A 25903-nucleotide genomic window follows, 5' to 3' on the forward strand; every position below is an offset into this window, starting at 1 on the left:
AGCAACGCCCCTCAGTCGTCTCTCCTCAGCACCACCCCTCATCCCAACCTGCCCCTCTCCTCTCAAAGGGATGCAAGGGAGTGACGCAGGATAGACGGGAAAACTGCGCCGAACCTCGAAGGAAAGATTGGATAGGGGTGATGCAATAAGACAAATTCTGGAAACCCAAGTGTAAATCACGGAACCTCCGTTCCCTAGAAAGGAGACCGAAGCACGGCCTGTATGGTCAGTGGACGTGGATGCCAGACTCACATGTTATCTATTTTACGCAGCCACTCACTAATGTTTTGATGGATGCGGCTCGAATTTGGACAATTGGTTGAGGTAGGCGAAGCTTAGATATTCGTGTTGACTGTGTTTTCTCATCGTGACCGATAATCCTTCTTCGAGTCAATTGAAGAGGTCTAAACCTTGAAGGGGATACAGGCCAACCAATCTATAGATTTGGAAATAAAATAATTTTATGGAGATACCTATTTTAACGACTTAACTTGTTTTTTCTTCTGCGACTCAGGGTTGATACATTTCCCACTGATCCTTCGATTCAAATGTCAAAATAGTGTTATAGGCTATTGGTAGGCTAATTCATACATTTGCATCAGAGAGCAGGATTCACCATACACCTTTTCGTAGCCAAAAAATTTCAACATGAATTACCTGCGTCGTCGGCTGTCGGACAGCAATTTTATGTCCAATTTGCCCGATGGGTACATGACTGATCTACAACGCCCTGACCCGCCTCAGCAAGACCCTGCAGTAGTGTCGCCTGGACCACCGGAGAGGCGTCTGTCTACCAGCCAGCAGTCGGAGGGCACTGGCAGCGGAGCCGGAGCTGGATTTTTATCTTCCTTTACTAAATCTGTCAAACAAACCACTGCTGCTGTTGCTGAGAAAGTCACCGAGGTAGCAGACAAAGCAGGCGTTGCCTCTGGTGCCAAGATACTCCTGGTAATTGATGAGCAACAAACAGACTGGTAAGGAGAGTGCTGTGTAAGGTTACACGTTATGGCCCCTGTCTAGACTCAAATAGGTGTCAGTATGCTACCAAGAAACACAACGTCATTAGGATATAATTCATCTTTACTATGGTCATAACACACACGCACACATATCCTCACAAGGATAGTAAAACAAGGAATATTCTGACAAGTGGGGACATTTCGCCAGTCCCCACAAGGAAAAAGGTTATTTTAGGCTTAGGGGTTAATTTTAGGGATAGGGTTACAATTAGGGTTAGGGTTAGAATGTGGGGTTAGGTTAGGCGTTATGGTTGGGTTAGGGGTTAAGGGTTAGGATTTTGAATGCGAATCAATTGTTTGGTCCCCACAAGGATAGTAACACACACACACACACACACACAACGAGACCACATTTTACTAATTTAGCAGACTCTTATCCAGAGCAATTTACAGGAGCAATTAGGGTTAAGGGCCTTTCGCCTAGTCGGCTCAGGGATTCAAACCAGCGGCCTTTCGGTTACTGTCCCAACGCTCTTAACCGCCAGGCTACCTGCCGCCCAACTGCTGCAGACTACAGTGTACACCGAGTGAATAAAACATTAGGAACACCTTCCTAATATTGAGTTGCACCCCCTTTTGCAATCAGAATAGCCTCAATTTGTTGGGGGATGGTCTCTACAAGGCGTCGAATGCATTCCACAGGGATGCTGGCCCATGTTGACTCCAATGCTTCCCACAGTTGTGGATGTCCTTTGGGTGGTAGACCATTTTTGATACATACGGGAAACTGTTGAGCGTGAAAATCCAGCAGGGTTGCAGTTCTTGACACACTTCAACCGGTGTGCCTGGCACCTACTACCATACCCCATTTAAAGGCACTTAAATATTTTGTCTTGCCCATTCACCGTCTGAATAGCACACATACACAATCCATGTTGCAACTGTCTCAAGGCTTAAAAATCATTCTTTAACCTGTCTCCTCCCCTTCATCTACAATGATTGAAGTGGATTTAACGAATGACATCAATAAGGGATCATAGCTTCACCAGGATTCCCCTGATTCACCTGGTCAGTCTATGTCATGGAAAGAGCAGATGATCCTGATGTTTTGTACAATCAGTGTTGATCAATGTTATCCACAGTTATTATCATACCTACATAGGCCACTGATATAATGAAGATGTCTTGGGCAATGCAAATGGTGCAATTGCACTTTTGTACCACCAGCACATTCCAGATAGCCTCACTTGTGCCAGGCATGGTAACTAGACTAGGCTACATATTCAAATGGTTCTTTCAGGCCAAATAAGGGCACATTCAGAATGTAAATTTTTTTGGTCTGCTTATCAGCCCATATGAGAGCCCCAAATGATTCAGTATTTACCTTAGGCCAAATGTGTAAGATACCATGATGATTTCTTGGTCCATGATAGTTCATGTTCCTTTCCAGTGTGTTAAACTGGGTTAGTTTTATTTGATAATACATGTATATCTACAGTTACTTCAGAAAGTATTCATACCCCTTGACTTATTTTACATCTTGTTGTGTTACAGCCTGAATTCAAAATCGATTAAGTCGATTTTCACCCATCTACACACAATACACCATAATGACAAAGTGAAAACATGTTATTAGAAATTTTAGCAAATATATTGAAAATGAAAATGAAATATCTAATTTACAAATGTATTCACACCCCTGACTCAATACATGTTAGAATCATCTTTGGCGGAGATTACAGCTGTGAGTTTTTCTAGGTAAGTCTCTAAGAGCTTTGCACACCTGGATTGTACAATATTTGTTCATTATTCTTTAAAAAATTCTTCAAATTCTGTTCAGTTGGTTGTTGATCATTGCTAGACAGCCATTTTCAAGTCTTGCCATAGATTTTCAAGACAATTTAAGTCAAAACTATGACTAGGCCACTCCGGAACATTCAATGATATCTTGGTAAACAACTCCATTGTATATTTGTGCTTGTGTTTTAGGTTATTTTCTTGCTGAAATGTGAATTTGTCTCCCAGTGTCTGTTGGAAAGTAGACTGAACCAGGTTCTCCTCTAGGATTCTGCCTGTGCTTAGAACACTTTGTATTCAAGTTAGTTTCTTTGCCACATTTTTTGCTGTTTTACTTTAGTGCCTATTGCAACAGGATGCTTGTTTTAAAATATTTGTATTCTGTACAGAATTCCTTCTTTTCACTCTGTCATTTAGGTTAGTATAGAGTAACTACAATGTTGTTGATCCATCCTCAGTTTTTTCCTATCACAGCCATTAAACGCTGTAACTGTTTTACAGTCGCCATTGGTCTCATGGCGACGTCCCTGAGCGGTTTCCTTCCTCTCCAGAAATTGAGTTAGGAAGGACGCATGTATCTTTGTAGTGACAGGGTGCATTGATACACCATCCAAAGTGTAATTAATAACTTCACCATGTACAAAGGGATATTCAAGGTCTGCTTTTTTACCCATCTACCAATAGGTGCCCTTCTTTGCGAGGCATTGGAAAACCTCCTTGGTCTTTGTGGTTGAATCGATGTTTGAAATTCACTGCTCGACTGAGGGACCTTACAGTATCAGTGCCTTCGGAAACTATTCAGACCCCTTAACTTTATCCACATTTTGTTACATTACAGCCTTATTCTAAAATGTATTAAATTGTTTTTTCCTCATCAATCTATACACAACATTCATAATGACAAAGCGAAAACAGGTTTTTAGAAATTTAGAAATTAAAAATGTAAAAATACCTTAAGTATATAATTATTCAGACCCTTTGCGATGAGACTCGAAATTGAGCTCAGGTGAATTCTGTTCAAATGTATCATCCTTGAGATATTTATACAACTTGATTGGAGTCCACCTGTGGTAAATTCAATTGATTGGACATGATTTGAAAAGATGCACACCTGTCTATATAAGTTCCAACAGTTGGCAGTGCATGTCAGAGCAAAAACCAAGGCATGAGTTAGAAGGACTTGTCCGTAGAGCTCCGAGACAGGATTGTGTCGAGTCACAGATCTGGGGAAGGGTACCAAAAAATGTCTGCAGCATTGAAGGTCCCAAAGAAGACAATTCTTTGATTCACAGGATTCTTAAATGGAAGAAGTTTCAAACCACCAAGACTCTTCCTAGAGCTAGTCGCCCTGCCAAACTGAAACTGAGCAATTGGAGGAGAAGGGCCTTGGTCAGGGTGGAGGCCACTGTTTTTCAAAAATTTAAATACATTTGCAAACATTTCTAAAAACCTGTTTTCGCTTTGTCATTGTGGGATAATGTGTGTGGATTGATGAGGAAAATCTTTTATTTTATCTATTTTAGAATAAGGCAGTAACGTAACAAAATGTGGAAAAGGTCAAGGGGTCTGAATACTTTCCGAACGTACTGTAATTGTATGTGTAGGGTACAGAGAAGAGGTAGTCATTAAAAAATCATGTCAAACTTTATTATTGCATACAGAGTGAGTCCATGCAACTTATTATGTGACTTGATAAGCACATTTTTACTCCAGAATTTATTTAGGCTTGCCATAAAAATTGGGTTGAATACTTATTGACTCAAGACATTTCAGCTTGTCATTTTTGTATTAATTTGTAAACAGGCTGTAACACAACAAAATGTGAAAAAAGGTCAAGGGGTGTGAATACTTTCTGAAGGCACTGTACATCAAGTATGCTTGTGAGATAGCATTACAAAACTACTCTCCAAAGTAGTCCTAGTTTTTATGCAATTCAAATATTTTCTCTTGCCTTTCTTCTCTAGGGTAAAGGTCTTCAAAGGTAAAAAGATTCATGGTGAATTTGACATTAAGGTGGAACAGGTGGGTTGCTTGTTCACCTTTGTTATTTTAATTGTCTATTTTATATCAGAGATGGAGAGAGGAGATTTGAGGTTATAGAACAGCCAATGAAACTCACAGGTCACCTCATGATGGGTGTTATTGAGTACAGGGCTTGAAGCACACAGATAGACAACCCCTGCATCTACACTCTTAGAAAAAAAAGTACTATCTAGAACCTAAAATGCTTCTTCAGCTGTCGCCATAGGGGAACCCCTTTTGGGTTCCATGTAAAAACCCTTTACACAGAGGGTTTTACATGGAACCCAAAATAGTTATACCCGGAACCTAAAAGGGTTTTTCAAAGGGAACAGCTGAAGAACTCTTTTGAAACCGTTTTTTCTAGGAGTGTACATGGGTGCTGCAGACCTGCACTTACTGTATGCAATAAACAATGAATCAAAGAAATCCCAAGACATGCACATACTGTATAGTTGAACTATGTTAAGCGGACTGACAGTTGGATAATTATCAAGTGTGATAATAATGTTGTCATATTTGTCAAATATATTAAGGAAATAGGTCACTCTGAATCTGCTAACAATATCCATGGAAAATAAAATGATCTCATGGACCCCAAAACATTTATACCCGGTGGTGGCTTTATAGAACAATGAAGTTAATGCTACCCTCTGTGCTTTGTAAATGAAGACTTGAAAATGCTTCTGGATTATTTTCTCTACCGGCATTTTCAATGTCTCCTATTTCTGTCTGCTCCTTTTATGTTGCATTAGAGTGTTTCCACTATGCACCCCATGAGTCTCAGCATGTCTCATTATCTGTGGAGGTGATAATGGCTACCTTCTGCCTCAGTTTTTGTGGACAAAGCCATTGAAGTAATACAGTAGTTCACTCCAAAATCAAAGTCTGTCAGACAATTCTGATCTCTTAAGTGGGCTAATGTGAAGATGAATCAATGTTCCACACCATCTATTTTGTAGAGCCACCTGTCTCAACTCCAAAGAAATGGAAAAAATCTAATTTCATCACGCCTGGAATACGTTGATTTTTGCAGTGAACTATAACCGTAACATGTCCCTGTTATGATCACATTGAGGTTTGACTTGGATTAACACGGATGTTGTCCACTCAGGCTGACTTCTCTGAAATCAACCTAATAGCGCATGCTACAGGGGGCTATAGTGTTGATATCGAAGCAATCCGGAATGGAACCATGGTGACCAAGTAAGTCTACTGTACATCCTTTGAATACAGTGTTCTACATGATGTTTAAGATAATCAGACACAAATATCTATCATGACACAAGGCGAGACCCAGATGCAGACACAGGAGGCAGATTGTTGGAGTCTTACAATATTTATTAATCCAAAAGGGTAAGGCAAGAGAATGGTCGTGGACAGGCAAATGGGTCAAAACCAGTTCAGAGTACCAGAGGGCAGGCAGGTACCAGAGGGCAGGCAGAATCAAGGTCAGGGCAGGCAGGATGATCAAGCAGGTGGGAAAGTAGTCCAGAGTCCGGCAGGGGTCAAAACCGGGAAGACTATCAAATAGAGAATAGCAAAAGGAGAATGGGAAAAAAACGCTGGTTGACTTGACTAACATACAAGACGAACTGGCACAGAGAGACAGGAAACACAGGGATAAATACACTGGGGAAAATAAGCGACACCTGGAGGGGGTGGAGACAATCACAGGAACAGGTGAAACAGATCAGGGCGCGACAATATTATAAGTGTGTCCTGATTGCTTATGTTACAAGATATGCATGATTTCTTGTTATTTTCAAGTGCAAAAGGCAGAATAAAATGTTGACATGTCTGTTTGAATATAATGTATTGGTAATGTGTGATTTATAAATTTTCCAAGGTGTTTCAGGCCAGACTTTGTGCTGGTTAGGCAGCATGCCTTCAGTATGGCCAAGAATGGAGACCACCGACACATAGTGATTGGGTTACAGTATGCTGGTCTCACGGGTGTAAACTCTCTACACTCTGTCTACAACTTCTGTGACAAACCATGGGTGGTAAGCGTGGCAATTTAAAGCAGATTCAATTGTTTGTTGTTTGCTTTCTGAGCCTAATCTAATTCAAGTAAACAGCCATGACTGCTAGACAGATCATGACTTTTGATTTAACTGAAAAAGTCACCTCTTGTGTATTATCACGTCTCGTTTCAGTTTGCTAATATGGTGAGATTGTACAAGCAACTGGGACCAGAGGAATTCCCACTGATCGAGCAGGTTTACTATCCCAACCACAGAGAAATGGTGGGTGTTTTGCCATCTGCTTCCCTCTACTCCTCCCCCCACCACGACATGGCCATGTCTTCACACTAAACAGACCTAAGCAAAGACTATTAGGTGGCCCTTCTGTTAGAATAACACATTTCTATGTCCAGTAAGAAAAGGACAAAGCTAGCACACATCAATAATCCATCTCAGATCTATCACAACAATCAATCTTAATATTGTCTCTGATTAGACTGAGGGTTCATGTGTACAGGTCGCAGTAGAGCCAGAGTGGGTTTGATTTTTCCTGCGCCCTATGGATCCCCTCAGTAGCACTGCAATGAGATCAGTGTCTGTGCTGCCACAGTGTTGCCCCCCTCCACACCCGCAGTCGCTGGTCTGCTCTAGGCGCAGCTCGCCTCAATGATCAACATGAATCGCTCCATAACTCTGAAAGTTTTACTGCTGCTGTTTGGGCTCATGATGCCCTCAGCACATTCACACATATTCTAACATTTACATAGGTATTCATACCCTTTACGCAGTACTTTGTTGAAGCACCTTTTGCAGCGATTACAGCCTCGGGTATGACGCTACAAGCCTGGCACACCTGTATTTGGGGAGTTTATCCCATTCTCTAAAGATCCTCTTAAGCGCTGTCAGGTTGGATGGGGAGCATCGCTGCACAGCGATTTTCTGGTCTCTCCAGAGATGTTCGATCGGGTTCATGTCCGGGCTCTGGCTGGGCCACTCAAGAACATTCAGAGACTAGTCCTGAAGCCACTCCTGTGTTGTCTTGGCTGTGTGCTTAAGGTTGTTGTCCTGTTGGAAGGTGAATGCTTACCCCCAGTCTGAGGTCCTGAGCGCTCTGGAGCAGGTTTTCATCAAGGATCTCGCTGTACTTTGCTCCGTTCATCTTTCCCTTGATCCTGACTAGTCTCCTAGTCCCTGTAGCTGAAAAACATCCCCACAGCATGATGTTGCCACCACCATGCTTCACCCTAGGGATGGTGCCAGGTTTCCTCCAGACGTGACACTTGCCATTCAGGGCCAAAGAGTTCAATCTTGGTTTCATCAGACCAGAGAATTTTGTTTCTCATGTTTCTCATGATCTGAGAGTACTCCAAGCGGGCTGTCATGTGCCTTTTACTGAGGAGTGGCTTCAGTCTGGGCACTCTACCATAAAGGCCTGATTGGTGGAGTGCTGCAGAGATGGTTGTCCTTCTGGACGGTTCTCCTGCCACAGAGGAACTCTGGAGCTCTGTTAGAGTCACAATCAGGTTCTTAGTCACCTCCCTGACCAAAGCCCTTCTCCCCCGTTTGCTCAGTTTGTCCTGGCGGCCAGCTCTAGGAAGAGTCATGGTGGTTTTTAACTTCTTCCATTTAAGAATGGGAACTGCAAACATTTTACTGCAAACATTTTTTTGGTACCCTTCCCCAGATCTGTGCTTCGACAATATCCTGTCTCAGAGCTCTACGAACAATTCCTACGACCTCATGGCTTGGTTCTTGCTCTTACATGCACTGTCAACTGTTTGACCTTATATAGACAGGTGTGTGCCTTTCCAAATCATGCCCAATCAATTGAATTTACCACAGGTGGACTCCAATCAAGTTTTAAAAACATCTCAAGGATGATCAATGGAAACAGGATGCAACTGAGCTCAATTTCGAGTCTCATAGCAAAGGGTCTGAATACTTATGTAAATACGGTATTTCTGTTTTTTATTTGTAATAATTAGCAAAAATTTTGCGAAAAACTGCTTTCATTTTGTGATTATTGGGTGTTGTGTGTAGATTGATGAGAAAAATAAGTTATTTAATCCTTTTTAGAATAAGGGTGTAACGTAACAAAATGTGGAAAAAAGGGAAGGGATCTTAATGCTTTCCGAATGCACAGTAAAACGTGATGATACTTTGTTATTTAACTGCATCCTGGCACATTTAACAAATAACAGCAGCTCAATTTGAGTTTACAGTTTACTCAATTAGCAATTTACTAAGAAATGCTGTGCTATACATTCTCTTTAGTCAAACAAACCTACCTGGCCACAAACCTACCTGCATGTCTGGAGCCTGTGTAGTATGATGTTTTCAAATGGGGATGTTGTGTTGTCTTTTGCTGCAGATTACCACTCCTGGTTTCCCTGTGGTGGTGAAAATGGGCCACGCCCACTCAGGGATAGGGAAGGTAGGACTGGACTGCTCTTGTTTCTGATTTTAAATGATACAAAGTAGGCCTGGATTAGTGTTTATGCTTCACAATCATGACTCTACCCTACAGGTGAAAGTGGACAATCAATATGACTTCCAAGATATTGCCAGTGTTGTTGCCCTGACCAAGACCTATGCCACATCTGAACCTTTCATCGATGCAAAGTACGATGTCCGCATCCAGAAGATCGGAGACAATTACAAGGCCTACATGTGAGTGAAAAAAATAAGCTCCTTGTTGTAGTGACTGAGGTCAATCCATTCTACAAATCCCCAAGCTATTCAGCACAGGCTACAGATAATTTATTCTGCATATCCCAACATTGATGTGAATAATATGATCAACAGAGAACATGCTAAACGGTAGATCTTGTCTGTTTATCAGGCGGACATCAATTTCAGGGAACTGGAAAACAAACACTGGTTCAGCTATGCTGGAACAGATAGCCATGTCAGACAGGTGAGTGTTAACACAGACTGGGCTTTTGTGCATCAGACAGACAGCAGTGCGTTTAGTAGTTACTAGCAGTGTTCTCCAACATCGTAGGTATCGGATGTGGGTGGACTCCTGCTCTGAGGTGTTTGGCGGTTTGGATATGTGCGCTGTGGAGGCTCTGCATGGAAAAGATGGCAAGGATTACATTATAGAGGTAAAAGGATTAGAAGTATTGTTAACAATTTTGCTCTTATACTTATTATATAGCTTACACTCTCCAGTTTTCTTTCTTATTTCGCATGTTTTTTTATTTAAAAATAAATAAATAAATTTTACGGAAGCCCTGAAGCCCAAGACCCCCAAAAATAATAATATCTTATTTGAACATCTTAGTATCTCGTTCGAAACAACTTCATTGTTCCTTTGTCTAATTAGGCCTAATTTGTTATGCAGCTTGTCAGACCGTGTAATGGTTGCTGCAGCCATTCATTCACTAATTCCATCCACTGATATGATTATGAATTGACAGTTTTTTGATAGCCTAAAGCAGGACTGAAGGCCAGAGCATGTAAGTGGGTGAGTGTGGAGCAAGGAGCAGAGAGTAATTGAGCAGCTTCTCTCCCGCTCCAATTTCACTCTGGTACTGCTCAGCCACAAGCTCTGGGCGTGCTCTGTCTAGCATTTTTGTTTCCTTTATCAGTATTATTTTAATTAGGCCTATTTGGATGTAATTATTTAGCCTACCCCGCCCAGAGTAGCCTATATCTAGTTTATATTCTACTTTCTAACATTAGGATATGTAGTTTCTATTTTGAAGAACTTCTAATGTATTAACAGATGTTTTAGGTGGGCAATACATAGGCTACTGTACAATGTATTTACATTTTTCTTGGAATAGAAACACCACAATATAAATCCATTTAGTTAAGCTAAAATAAATAATAAAGGCCAGTATCAGTTTATTTTCATTAAATAAAGGGAATAAATAATCTCAAACACCAATAAACTCTACAAATGAATTATTATTATTATAAAGACAGAAAAATATGCATGTGAAAGCTTAATTACATAAATAAATGTTAGTGGGAATAAAGCCACAATATAAACAAGAGGAAGAATGGAATATATTTTAAAAGCTTAGAATTAGGTTTGACTGGAGAAAGAAAACAATTAATACTGCACAAAAAGTGGTTGTTTTCTCTGTTATTTGATTTGAAAAATATTTAATATGAATATTTTGTGGCTTTGCCCATAACTTTTCACCTTTTGATGTAAATGTTTGAGGAAAGGGTTTTATTCTTTCTGGATACCATTAGAATGACAATCGCAGGGAAAGGGACAGGCAACAACTATATCTACTATATTGCTCCACTAATACTAGTAAAAGGCCCAATGCACTTATTTTGTAGTCAAATATTTATATACAGTTGAAGTCGGAAGTTTACATACACCTTAGCAAAATACATTTAAACTCAGTTTTTCACAATTCCTGAATTTTAATCAGAGTAAAAGTTCCCTGTCTTAGGTCAGTTAGGATCACCACTTTATTTTAATAATGTGAAATGTCAGAATAATAGTAGAGAGAATGATTCATTTAAGCTTTTATTTCCTTCATCACATTCCCAGTGTGTCAGAAGTTTACATACACTCAATTAGTATTTGGTAGCATTGCCTTTAAATTGTTTAACTTGGGTCAAACGTTTCGGGTAGCCTTCCACAAGCTTCCCACAATAAGTTGGGTGAATTTTGGCCCATTCCTCCTGACGGAGCTGGTGTAACTGAGTCAGGTTTGTAGGCCTCCTTGCTCGCACACGCTTTTTCAGTTCTGCCCACACATTTTCTATAGGGTTGAGGTCAGGGCTTTGTGATGGCCACGCCAATACCTTGACTTTGTTGTCCTTAAGCCATTTTGCCACAACTTTGGAAGTATGCTTGGGGTCATTGTCCATTTGGAAGACCCATTTGCGACCAAGCTTTAACTTCCTGACCGATATCTTGAGATGTTGCTTCAATATATCCACATAATTTCCTTTCCTCATGATGCCATATATTTTGTGAAGTGCACTAGGCCCTCATGCATTTTTGTTTCATCAAACCAGAGGACATTTCTCCAAAAAGTACGATCTTTGTCCCCGTGTGCAGTTGCAAACCGTAGTCTGGCTTTTTTATGAAGGTTTTGAAGCAGTGGCTTCTTCCTTGCTGAGCGGTCATGTCGATATAGGACACGTTTTACTGTGGATATAGTTACTTTTGTACCCGTTTCCTCCAGCATCTTCACAAGGTTCTTTGCTGTTGTTCTGGGATTGATTTCCACTTTTTGCACCAAAGTATGTTCATCTCTAGGAGACAGAACGCGTCTACTTCCTGAGCGGTATGAAGGCTGCGTGGTCCCATGGTGTTTATACTTGCATACTATTGTTTGTACAGATGAACGTGGTACCTTAGGTGTTTGGAAATTGCTCTCAAGGATGAACCAGACTTGTGGAGGTCTACAATTTTTTCTGAGCTCTTGGCTGAGTTATTTTGATTTTCCCATGATGTCAAGCAAAGAGGCACTGAGTTTGAAGGTAGGCCTTGAAATGCATCCACAGGTACACCTCCAATTGACTCAACTTATGTCAATTAGCCTATCAGAAGCTTCTAAAGCCATGACATCATTTTCTGGAATTTTCCAAGCTGTTTAAAGGCACAGTCAACTTAGTGTATGTAAACTTCTGACCCACTGGAATTGTGATACAGTGAATTATAAGTTAAATAATCTGTCTGTAAACAATCGTTGGGAAAATTACTTGTGTCATGCACAAATGTATTGTTTGTTAACAATGCATTTGTGGAGTGGTTGAAAAACAAGTTTTAATGACTCCAACCTAAGTGTATGTAAACTTCCGACTTCAACTGTATATTTTTATTAATAAATATTTTTTATTCTGATTTTGCAGGGGGTGATGCAGCACCTTCAGCACCCTATTTCCTGCGGCTATGCTTGATTGTGAGCTATAATCAAATGTTGAACTAAATGTGTGCGACACAAGAGGTAAACAAGTTTTCCATCAATAGAATTACTAAACTTACAGTTAAAGTATCCATCCCCAATAAATGAATAAACTTCAGAAATTATAGGCTGGTATATGCTGCGGACAACATGCTTTTATTAGCCTATCAGAATCTCCTCTGATAGGGCTTCAATTGAAAGGGGTAACTTTTTATAGACTACAGTTCACAATAACAAAAAAATAAATACATTTTATCACCAAAATAAAAGCGATAATAAACTTTCATGATGACAATTAATTTAATCTTTGAATTGTTGGCTAATGGTTTACTGAAACATAAATAAGCTATCCAATTTTCAATAGCACCGATGACAACAACCTATTCATTTGGTGATAAGGCAAAGCTCCTAAGAAGGAGCGCTTGAGAGGGAGATCTGTGCGTAATGGATGGATTTGGTGTTTTTATTAGCAGGAAGAAGTTTAACTAATGTCTAATTGTGGAGTATTTGGTAAACGAAAGTGTCACAATACATAGGGGCATATTTATCAATCAGGGAATTTGACATTGAATAGAGATCTTCATGCCTGCTGCCAAATCTGGTCTGACATTGCAAAGAAGATTCGTCCTGTCCCTTTGGGGATTAAGATAATTAAAGAGTATTTTAGGGACTGCCGATTGACAGCGTGGAGCTGTTTTTTACACACCAATCTGTGTTCTCTTTTGGTGATATGACCATTGTGCATGCCCTCAATGACAGAAGCTTTTTTGTGGGGTTTTTAGTGAATCTTTTATAGAACGTCTGCTCATTCAGTTGCCTGAGTACTTCAGTCTTTTAGACAGTGTAGTCTTGTACAGTAACAGCGCCTCCCTTGTCCACTAGGCGGATGACTATAGAGGGGGCATTCTGGACATTTAAGACCTGTAGCTTGGATATGTCTTTATGCACCAGTCTGTAGTACATATCCAAAGCTGGGTCAATAGGCCCAGGTGGAATGAACTTAGATGGACCCCTAAAAAGAACAGTTTCAGATGCAATGTGCATATGAATTAGTAGTCAAAATGCATTGCTGTTGTGCGTCCTGCTATTCAGGCTGATTTGCCCCTATGTATTATTTTGTATATCTTTTCTGTAAATAGTTCACTAAAGTTTATTGCACCATACTGGCGTTCTGCTTATTTTCTTTCTCCAATCAAAAAAAAGTAAAAAAAATAGCACAAAGCACATTGTCTCATTGTATTTGTACATTTTAGGATTTTCAAATGTATTCCATTCTCCTTTCTCTTGTTTATATTATGGCTATATTCCCACTAATAGTCCTTTATGTAAATAAGCTTTTACATGTGTATTTGTTTGTCTTTATAATAATAATATTTCATTTGTAGAGCGACTTTCCCACTTTCAATCCACATGTGAAGCTTATTGGTGTTTGCTTGAGTTTATTTCTTCCCTTTTATTCATGAAAAGAAGTTGATACTGGCCTTTATTATTTACGATTTATTTAAGATATTTTAGCTTAATTAAATTGATTCTATTCCAAGAAAATCTCAAATAGATTTCACAGTAGCCTATGTATTGCCTACCTAAAAACATGCATGAATACATTTGAAGTCCTTCAAAATAGAAATGACATTTCCTAACGTTAGAAAGTAGAATATAAACTAGATATAGGCTACTGTGGATGGGGGGGGGATAAATAATTACAACCGAATAGGCATAATAAAAGACTAGTGATAAAGGAAATATAAAATGCTAAGCAGAGCAGGCCCAGAGCTTGTGGCTGAGCAGTACCAGAGCTTGTGGCTGAGCAGTACCAGAGCTTGTGGCAGAGCAGGCCCAGAGCTTGTGGCTGAGCAGGCCCAGAGCTTGTGGCTGAGCAGTACCAGAGCTTGTGGCTGAGCAGTACCAGAGCTTTTGGCTGAGCAGTACCAGAGCTTGTGGCTGAGCAGTACCAGAGCTTGTGGCAGAGCAGGCCCAGAGCTTGTGGCTGAGCAGTACCAGAGCTTGTGGCTGAGCAGTACCAGAGCTTGTGGCTGAGCAGTACCAGAGCAAAATTGGAGCGGGAGAAGAAGGCACCGTTTGTTTCTCGCTGCTCCACACTCAACACACGCCCACTTACATGTTCTGGCATTCAAAAGCAGCCCTGCTTTAGGCTATCAAAGAACTGTCAATGAATAATCATATCAATGAATAGAATCATGAATGAATGGCTGCACCAACCATTACATGGTGCAACAAGCTGCATAACAAAAGAGGTCTAATTAGGCAAAATAACAATGAAGTAATTCAAACGGGATACTAAGTTGTTCAAACAAGATACTAAGTCATTCAAATGAGATAATTCCAAGAGGCTAAGTTGTATTTTTTTGCCTTGGGCTTCATGGCTTCCGTACTATTTTGATATTGAATACTGCATTATTGGGAAAGGCTCGCAATTTAAGCATTCTTAAACTGTGTAGTAACACTGTAATTACACTGGTAACAACATTGTAATACCTTGTGGCTACCTAGACTATTTGCATTTCCCCCCCCCCTCTCTCTTTTACGCCGCTGCTACTCTCTTATTATCTATGCATAGTCCCTTTAATAACTCTACCTACATGTACATATTACCTCAGTTACCTCGACTAATCAGACTCTGTACCGGTACCCCTTGTATATAGTCTCGCTATTGTTATTTTACTGCTGCTCTTTAACTACTTGTTACTTTTATTTCTTATTCGTATTTTTTAAACTGCATTGTTGGTTATGGGCTTGTAAGTAAGCATTTCACTGTAAGGTCTACAGCTGATGTAATCGCCGCATGTGACTAATACAATTTGATTTGTGTTTCCCCATCTCGTTCTCTCAGGTGGTGGGTTGCTCCATGCCTCTGATTGGAGACCAGCAGGATGAAGACCGTGCTCAAATTGCAGACCTGGTCATCTCCAAAATGAACCAGACAGTCCCACGCACTGCAAGTCCCTCTCCTGTCCGTCCCACAGCTGCACAGGTTACACTATTGCTAACCACCACTCAGTCTAATAGACTTAAAATGAGTCAATATTTGTCAAAAGGAGTATGTTTAGATGAGTGGTCTTTATTGTTAATTGGACAGTATATTTGGTTTGTATGTGTAACCCATTAACTTTGTGTCTCATTGTAACATGTTGGCCATGCAGAAAGCTGCATCCTCTCAGCCTATCTCACAACCCAAAGTGCCACAGGCTCAGCAACGCCCTTCTCCACAAGGTAAGAAGATGGCTCTGTAATATTAAGGCCCAAAAATTCCAATGGACACTTGCTTTTGTTCTTTAGCTGGTAACATGATAGCTAAATTGTAAAAAAAAAAAAGAAGAAAAGATTGCTTAATAGGTACAGGATAAACAGTGCTCTGTCTCCTTCAGGTGGCCCACAACAGACACCCACCGGCACTGCCACCCCTCGCCAAGGAGCCCCCTCCCAGCAGCGCCCCTCTCCCCAAGGCCAGGCCCCTGCAAAAGCCCAGCCCCCTGGTCAGGGATCCCCCCAGCGATCCATGAGCCTGGGGGGCTCCCCTCAAAACCAGAGGCCACAGCAGTCAGGTCCCCAGCTGCAGCAGAGCCCCCACCTTGGAGGCATGGGCCAGAAGTCCACAGGGGGCCAGCCCCAGCAGAGGCCCCAGCAGAAGCCAGGCCAGCCTGCCAGGCAGCAGTCCCAGGGAGGAGGCCCCCAGGGCCCCCAGCAGCAGAGGGCTCCAGCCCAGCAAGGTCGCACTGGGGCCCCCACCACTCAGCAGCCCCGCCTTAGTGCCCAGGGCCAGGGAGACCCGGGAGGAAAACCTCCTCTGCAGCAGAAGCCCCATCCCCCTCAGAAGCCCAACCAGGACCCTCCTGCTATGGGAGCCACCCCTCCACTGAAGTAAGCAAAACTTTCATAAAGCTTTCCAAAACATTCAATGCCAATATACTTTTTGCTCAGTGTATCCCAACTGTATTACTCAATAGCTCAATATTGGATGTAACATCCTCCTATTGTTTTTGGCTGTTTTTGTGAGCCACACAGGATGCTCTGTCTATCTCATTCTAGATAAGGATGAGTAAGTAACTGACGAGAGGATTCTGTGTTCTAGATTTAGCTTTCATTTATTTGTATCTCATCAAGGGGATTGATGTGCATGATGGTGTTATATCTGTACTGTAGGCTAGATATTGAATTTGCAAATCAATGTAGCTATAGTTTGTCATGGGATATGTTATCAGATGTTTACAGTGCGATTTGTTATTTGATCCAAATGTTTGGACTGAGTGTGCATGAACAAGTCTTTTCAAGACGATTCCAATGGAATGTTCACACTTTTCCTGCTCATTATTCATTTTCATGTTGCACTTGAAATTACAAGGACTTATTTTGGATAATGCTAGATTTTATGGATGAGAGGTTGGTCAGGGCCGACCCTAGGCATATGCGACATAAACAACCACGTAGGGCCCCACGGCTGCTAGGGTGTCCCAACCACCCAAAAATAATAACTATAATATATAGTTTTGTAACTCAGTCAGGGTCTCAACTTACTGATGAGCATCAGAATAGTAGAATACACAAGGTGCAATTTTCCAACAACTTTTCGTTTAGGGCCACCAAAAGGCTGGTTGACATTTTATTAAGTACCATTGACCATGTTTAATGTCCTGGTAATTCTCTAGTGACTCATGGAAAGGAGAGTTTAAATAACACTACATAATTTACAACTAAAGCAGTGTTCCTTAAAACATGTGATAGAGGGCAATGTGGAAAGGGTCAAGGAAAGGGTTATGCAGGTTTCATTATGTAGTAAATGATGTACGCTTCTAGTGTATATTGCATAGAAAATATGGCTTTAACAAGCTATTAACAGTCAAAATGTAATGTTATGAATTTAACTACTGTTCCCTGAAGGAAGGAAATGAGGTACAACATACTATGGGGAGTTGCACTTTCGCGGATCTACAATCACGCCTGACAATGAAATTCGCGCCTCGCTGGAAGCACCGCCTCCACAGGTGATAAGCGTGAGGCAAAGGATTAATTCCTTCAATTTAATACTACTCTTCACTGAGCCCAGGAACGGGTGGCACGGGGCCAAACAGGTGTTGTACCTCGTTTCCCTCCTTCAGGGAACATTAGTTATAATCCTAACGTTATGTTCCCTTTCAATCAGTCAACTTCGGTTCAACATACTATGTGGAAATATAATCACGCCCTAAGTTGATCCTGATTGATACTAAATGAAACGGTCCATGGCAGACCACCCAGACCTGACCCCGCCAGATGCGGCAGTCTGGGTATTGTGCAAACGGCGCGCTGCATATTGACTTTCCCCTGTTCCAGCGGTAAGCACCCTATGGGCTTTACTGGGAGCAGTGACATCCAAGCGATAAAACCTCACGAAAGTGTGTGGTGATGCCCAACTTGCCGCAGGACAAATATCTCCTATGGTCAACCCTTTAAACAACGGCCAAGATGCAGCCACACCCCTGGTAGGTAACCCTTGCCACTTTCTGCTATATGCCAGCGTGATAGCCTCCGCAATCCATTGGAAGAGACACTGCTTAGAGAGCGTCCTGCTGCGAGCTGGATTAGCAAACAGACAAAAAGCTGGTCACATAACCGGATATCCCAGGTCAGTTCAATGTACTTGCGAAAAGCTTGCACCGGACACAGGGCATGTAACCACTGTTGCTCTTCAGAAGCAAAAGGAGGAGGCGAAAATGGAAATTGCTCAAAGCTAAGGATCTGTAGGACACAGTCATGACTTTCAGGGCGAAGGCCGTATTTGGACATAACATCACCGTAGAGTCGCCCGGGGCGAATTGAGTACAGGAAGGGTGTACGGATAACGCGTGGAGGTCCCCAACATGTTTAGCTGATGCCAAAGCCATGAGCAGGGAGGTTTTGTGGGAGAGGATCTTCAGATCCATCAACTCCAGAGGCTCAAGGGGGTTGCCTCCAAAACCATCATCAAGCCCCATAAAAGTACACTTTTCAGGAACCGCACAATCAGTGATAGCAGCCATGTACACGTTTAAAGTGGAGAATGCCCGGACTGAAAAGGAACCAGCCCTTTATCTTGGCACCAGAGCTCAACCACTTATACGCATACAGCCCTCTTGTGGAGGGCGCCCTTGCGGACTGAATGGTAGAAATAACATTCAGAGGTAAACCTCTAGCCATCAGATTGGCCCTCTCAGGGGCCAGGCCCATAGGAATCAAATCTCCGTCCTTGCATTCCAAACCTGCCCGTGTGCCTGGGACAACAGGTTGCTACGCAACGGGAGTTGCCACGGGTCCCTGCCTAAAAGGCAAATGATCTCCACGAACAAAGACTGCTTGGGCCAACGAGGAGCCACAAGAACCAATAGTAAGCCCTCCCGGCACACCCTCTCCAGCGTGAGCTGAATCAGAACCACTGGCAGAACGTGTAAAGGAGGGTCCGAAGACACTGTTGCGCCAGAGCGTCCATTCCCAACAGGTCACGGGTCCCTCATCGAGAAAAATAGACATCACTGCGCATTTCTGAGGCTGGTAACTCTAGGTCTTCCATTCCTGTGGTGGTCCTCATGAGAGCCAGTTTCATCATAGCGCTTGATGGTTTTTATGACTGCACTTGAAGAAACGTCCAGAGTTCTTGAAATTTTCCGGATTGACTGACCTTCAAGTCTTAAAGTAATGATGGACTGTCGTTTCTCTCTGCTTGTTTGAGCTGTTCTTGCCATAGTATGGTCTTTTACCAAATAGGGCTATCTTCTGTATACCACCCCTACCTTGTCACAACACAACTGATTGGCTCAAACGCATTAAGAAGGAAAGAAATTCCACAAATTAACTTTTAACAAGGCACACCTGTTAATTGAAATGCATTCCAGGTGACTACCTCATGAAGCTGGTTGAGAGAATGCCAAGAGTGTGCAAAGCTGTCATCAAGGCAAATCAAATCAAATTTTATTGGTCACATACACTTGGTTAGCAGATGTTAATGTGAGTGTAGCGAAATGCTTGTGCTTCTAGTTCCGACCATGTAGTAATATCTAACAAGTAATCTAACAATTTCACAACTACCTTTTACACACAAGTGTAAAGGAATGAATAAGAATATGTACATATAAATATAAATATATGGATAAGCGATGGCCGAACGGCATAGGCAAAGATGCAGTAGATGGTATAGAGTACGGTATATACATATGAGATGAGTAATGTAGGGTATGTAAACATTATAAAAAGTGGCATTGTTTAAAGTGACTAGTGATACATTTATTACATCCAATTTTTAATTATTAAAGTGGCTAGAGATTTAAGTCAGTATGTTGGCAGCAGCCACTCAATGTTAGTGATGGCTGTTTAACAGTCTGATGGCCTTGCGGTAGAAGCTGTTTTTCAGTCTCTCGGTCCCAGCTTTGATGCACCTGTACTGACCTCGCCTTCTGGATGATAGCGGGGTGAACAGGCAATGGCTCGGGTGGTTGTTGTCCTTGATGATCTTTTTGGCCTTCCTGTGACATCGAGTGGTGTAGATGTCCTGGAGGGCAGGTAGTTTGCCAAAGGGTGGCTATTTGAAGAATCTCAAATATAAAGTGTATTTTGATTTGTTTAAGACTTTTTTGGTTACTACATGATTCCATATGTCTTATTTCATAGTTTTGATGAAAATAGTAAAAATTAAGAAAAACCCTTGATTGAGTAGGTGTTCTAAAACTTTTGACCGGTAATGTCTGTTTTGTAGTAAAAAAGATAGAGGAGATACGTGTTTCCAATGACATCATTGGTGTGTATTGTGTGCTTTTTAACCAATTATGCGTAGGCATTGCTAACTAATTGTCTACTAATTGGTTGATGATGTCATTGGAAACTCTTATCTTCCTCTTTCTTGTTTACTACAAAGCATAGAAACGTGCCATTTTCACATGTGGTGCTGGAGATGCTGAATATGAAGTAGAACCTTTTTTAAATGTCCCTTTAAACATTGACAAGCTTCCAAATGTAGTTGTGATTCCGTGACTGTATTGTCTTGGATGAAGCCCAGTCCCTTATGGACACAGGGGGCTCCGGCAATGGCTGCGGTAGCACCGCCCATTTAGAATAACCAAGCGACTTAATGGTAGATAGGTATACTAAACAAGAGAGTTACCCAAGCAATTCCACCGTTAGGAAGCCGGAATAGCTAGCAGTAGCTAGCTCACCTCTGCAATTTAGCTAACCTGGCTAGCACGCTATGCAGCGCTTGTTAGCTGGCCTGGTCTCAAAAGTCTACGTAGAACCGGATCACAGAGGTGGGACCCAGACCCTTCTGCGATGAGAGGCAAGCGGTGCTTAACCAAGGCAGACACAGGCGGTAGGGGGATATTCACATAACCTGGTTGCCCTCTCTCTTTGAGTAGACTCCCATAACTGTCGACAGAGCGCACAGGAGCCGGTAGACATTCTAGTCGACCAAGCACCCGATCCATCTCTGCGTTCCGCAACTCCGACTCAGCCAAGGTACGGGTACCCAGGAGAGGAAGTCACTATTGGAAACACCAAGCTCCGTAAGGAATGCTACATGATTGTCAAGAGAACCTGAGCCGTGGACTAGTTGGGGAACAGTGCAAGCCGTCTCTTAGTCTTGCACACAAACTGATTTGAGCGAGAGCATCCTGAGCATGCACCGAGCCGAGACATACAAGACAACAAACATTATCTTTTAATATACTGGGGCATGGTCGCGAATCCGGCTTGTTAGTAGTTTTGTCTTAGTTATTGCTATAGCCAGGCAAAGCCATTTGAAGAATAATTCATTGTTTGTGATTAGGAAACTTATGAGAACAAAGTACAAACTTCAGCACTGTCACGGCTGTTGAAAGGAGAGGACCAAGGTGCAGCGTGGTGAGCGTACATTTTCTTTTTTTAAATCAAAATGACGCCAAACAAAACAATAAACACTACAAAAACAAACCGTGAAGCTCAAAAGCAAAGTGCCCTAAACAAAGTCATCTTCCCACAAAACCAGTTGGGGAAAAAGGGCTACCTAAGTATGGTTTCCAATCAGAGACAACGATAGACAGCTGTTCCTGATTGAGAACCATACCCGGCCAAAACATAGAAATAGAAAATCATAGAAAAACAAAACATAGAATGCCCACCCCAAATCACACCCTGACCAAACCAAAAAGAGACATAAAAAGGATCTCTAAGGTCAGGGTGTGACAAGCACACAACGTCCAGGGGGTGAGCACGCTCTACTATTAACAGACAGTTTAGTTGACGTGACTTAAGACAGTCTCGTTTTCCAATTGTTTGTTTTAGTAGCGTGAATTGTTCCTGTTCACACCGAGGTAAATAGTGGAATAATTGAGGGAATGAATCCGAACCTCACACTTATCACCTGTGGAAGACAGGGCTTCCAGTGTGGCGTGGATTTCATTGGCCTTGTCAGGTGTGATTGTAGCTCCTCCAACCGAAGTCGTGAGAGTGCGACTCCCCATAGTATGTTGTACCAAAGTTGACTGACTGAAAGACAACTGCAAGCAATTTCTTCAATTAATTTATGTTTGTGGCGTCGAGTCCAGAACATGGAACTAGGAACACTGGTCAAGGGGAGGGGGGATGGGGGATGATTAAAAAAGCATGCCTTTGCATCCAGATCAATCATTCAGTATACATATAAAGTTGAGCTGATCAGTACACTGAATCAGTTATGTAAGGAATGTCCATACATACTGAAGGAACTCTGTCTATCCCCTATGTATGGTCTCTCTCTTTCTTTCTCCAGCCATGCTCTACACTTCTTACCATTACACCCTACACTTCTTACCATTACATGGGTTTGCTGCATGACTTTAATAGCCTCTTCCTCTCCTCTATTGCCATTTCCTCTCTTTATAGCAAATCCCAGTCTCTTACCAATGCCTTCAACATTCCAGAAACCCCAACGCCACGGGCCAGCCTTAGCCAGGATGAGGTGAAGGCTGAGACCATACGCAACCTACGCAAGTCTTTTGCTAGTCTCTTCTCAGACTGAGAGATGGAGTAAGCCCCCTCCTACGCCGACAGACAGACTGAAAGGCAGACCCTCCCCCTTCCCCTCCCCAACACACAATGGACCAATAGGACTAACACCTCCCTATCATGGACATTGATGTACATTGATGTGAAAATGCACATATAAAACATCCACTGCCTATACAGACATAGGATCTTAATTTGACCAGTATTGTCGCAGCAAAATAATCCTGCAGCAAAAGGATTTTAATTTGGCTATGTGAAAAGTACAATACGCCAAGAGGTTAATATAACCCAGGCTGTATCACAACCGGCCATGATTGGGAGTCCCATAGGGCGGCGCACAATTGGCCCAGCGTCATCCGGGTTTGGCCGGTGTAGGCCGTCATTGTAAATAAGAATTTGTTCTTAACTGACATGCCTAGTTAAATAAAGGTTAAATAAATAAAAAATATTTAAAACCGTGTGTTAGTGTGGGTTTTCAGTGCATTTATGTAAATCACAAAGCTCATCTGCATTTCCTGTGGTGCAGGAAAAATCTCCACAACAAAAGAGTGATCAAATTAAGATCCTACATCTGTACATTTGAAGACCACACATAGAATATAATACAGATAGCCCATGGTAAAATCATGTTGTTTCCACTTTATTTCAACCAGAAAAATCTACGAGATGTCGTTGAATCAACGTGGAAAACTGATTGGATTTGCAAAAAAGTCATCAATGTAAGGGCATTTTGGGTTTTTTCACCCAACTTTTAACTTAAATCCAATTACATTATTATTTTTTTTACTCGACCAAATGTAAATCAAAACTAGATGTTGAACTGACATCTGTGCCCAGTGGGAGGTTTGTTGCTCTCAGTCTGAAACATTCCCTATCACCTTCACATTCCAAATGATTCCTACAAACACACACACATACAGTACACATCCACTTCTCTTGTTGTTGCACGTGTGTTTAAATTTCAGATAAAAGTAAGGGTGAAGATTCTTACCCCATCAATCATCAGTCCCTTTTTAAATGGTGTTGTTATATATTACATTTCAGTAGGTGGCCTATGTTGCCACAGTTTTTATGTATTGGGAGATATTTACTTGGTCACGATTTGATCATTTGGAATTGTTTTTATGCTAGTATACTGGAAACAATACACTGGTAATCGTCATGACAGTGTTCCCAGTTAAATTAAACTTGTCGGCACGGTGTTGTTCACACTACAGTAGGTCAGTTCAGTGTTACAGTAAAACAACACTACAGTAGGTCAGTTCAGTGTTACAGTAAAACAACACTACAGCTGTTTGAGTTGCTCATTCATTCTAAGTTATGATTTTTTAGATGCATGTCAATAAAGGAGATATGGTTGCAATTTCAATCACTCACATCGCCGCTTGTAACTGTGCTGTCACATGTTAGTAGCTAGCGTAATTAGCATAACAAAAGTATGTGTTGTTTTTGTGAGAATGCCGTTGCTGCCTCCCTCTCCCTTCTTCTGTTAGATTAAGACAAAATCTCAATAGCTCTCAATTTGGAAACATGCCTTACACAGGCACAAAGTTCAGTCAGATAGTATTGTCTCAGGGATGTCCTGGTAAGTGACACACTGGTGTCAGGGGTCAGGTCTTCCAAACGTTGCACTGAAATGAGGATGATGAGCTACTGCAAATGAAAGCATGTGTGTTTATTGAGGTAGAATGTATTTGTTCTTTCAAATGTATTTGCACATGAAATATAACAAAATCATACTTGAAGACATGAGTCAAGTGATATTTTTGAGATTTTAATGTCAGATTGTAGAGACACAGCCAGCTCAGTGCTCTATTTTACCAGCCATCACAAGGGCCTGGGATGCTGCTGTTTCTGTGAGTGGAGAGTTTTGGTGGCTGTCCTGTCTGTCCCCTGGCTCCCAGCAGGGTCACAGCTTGTGAGCAAGGGACCTAGTCCAAATAAATGCTCAGCCAAGGAATGTACCATGGGTCATGTAGGCAGTGTAAAATAAATGTACTGGTATGTCCCCTGTGGGATATACAGTACCACTGCAGTATACTTCTGTTTGATTTTCTACACGTAATACTTTCTCCCCAAAACATTAATGACCCCTTTGATCATTGGTCAGAAAACAATCCCTAGATATTCCCTGAGCCCAAAGCTGAAACCTTCTGTTTCTAGGGCACTGAATATGTCTTCCAAAAAGAGTGTGTTCCAGGCAATCTGTTTTTTGGAGCTAATTCGGAAAGTCCCAATCTCCCTGCAGAACCCCTCTGCTTCCTCTACGCATCGACCCTTGGTGTATCCACAGTGAACTCTTGTGATAAGTGGTGCATAAACGTGTAAATGTTGTTTTGTAAAACCAAATAGAAGTGTTGTACAGATCGTGACCTATGAATGATGCAGATTTGTCACGTTTCCCCCCTGTTGCTGGCTGTGCTTGTTGATATTTTGTGCAATGAATACTTGTGGATTTTGGTTTTGGATTTTTGGCATTTATATCATTTTTAAGCCCTTTTTCTGTACTGGCATTCACTATCATGAATTATGCATTATTTCTACTTTTTGAAAAAGCTTTTTTATCTTAGCTTCTCTTGTATTCAGGATTACATGTCTACGTTTGAAAATGTGTATTACACATCTTATCATGGGCCTCAATGGAAATCATAACTCAGCAAACAGAATTGTCAGGGTATACCGTTGAAAGAATGGATCAGAGAAGCCTCAAATGATACCTGCTACAAACACATGATTGGTATACATTTGTATTGTTTTACTCAGCTCTCTGCTACTGCCTGTAACAGAGAACATCCATCAGAGAACATCTTAGCTGTGTTTGGAGTTATAGTCCTCCGGGGGATTATACATTGGAGTGTCATGATAATTGAAACAATCTATATGAATCCTGTTTGTTGATATTCATAGACATGGGTTGAAATGTTAATTTAGTTTACATTCTTTTTGATGGATAGATTTGAATGTATGTTTACAATTTGTATGCCTTTTTTCTTTGCTTAAGTAGTTTTCCTAAATGCAGATGTAAGTATATTTTATTTTGTTATCTGCACTATGAATTTCTGTGAAATTGATGGTCAATATTGATGCCTGCCAGATGTATAAAACAAGAAATCTATATGTATCTAAAATAGACAAAAATTATAAATATTACATATATTGTAAATCATCGTGGAGTATTCAAATAAATGTAGAAAAGTATATGTGATGTTATTCTGATGTTATTTGCAATGTACCTAAATAATTATGCTATCAACATGTGCACATATTCAATAAAGTTCAAGACCATTAGTAACAA

At 41.4% G+C, this 25903-nt stretch overlaps 1 protein-coding gene across 2 annotated transcripts; it reads left to right on the forward strand.

Moving 5' to 3' along the window:
- LOC139576849 (synapsin-1-like) lies at positions 1-25903 on the forward strand. 2 transcript variants are annotated; one of them, XM_071403377.1, is made up of 13 exons: positions 1-974; positions 4721-4778; positions 5890-5981; positions 6625-6781; positions 6935-7024; positions 9114-9176; positions 9270-9412; positions 9585-9659; positions 9747-9849; positions 15479-15619; positions 15789-15858; positions 16014-16506; positions 22486-25903. In XM_071403377.1, the coding sequence occupies exons 1-13, from the start codon at positions 649-651 to the stop codon at positions 22619-22621; spliced, it is 1947 nt and encodes a 648-aa protein (XP_071259478.1). In that variant the 5' UTR covers positions 1-648; the 3' UTR covers positions 22622-25903. The 2 variants fall into 2 exon arrangements, with proteins under 2 accessions (XP_071259478.1, XP_071259479.1); XM_071403378.1 differs by having other exon boundaries at positions 22524-25903.

Source organism: Salvelinus alpinus, chromosome 5 (assembly GCF_045679555.1).
Source record: "Salvelinus alpinus chromosome 5, SLU_Salpinus.1, whole genome shotgun sequence".
Classification (NCBI taxonomy): domain Eukaryota; kingdom Metazoa; phylum Chordata; class Actinopteri; order Salmoniformes; family Salmonidae; genus Salvelinus; species Salvelinus alpinus.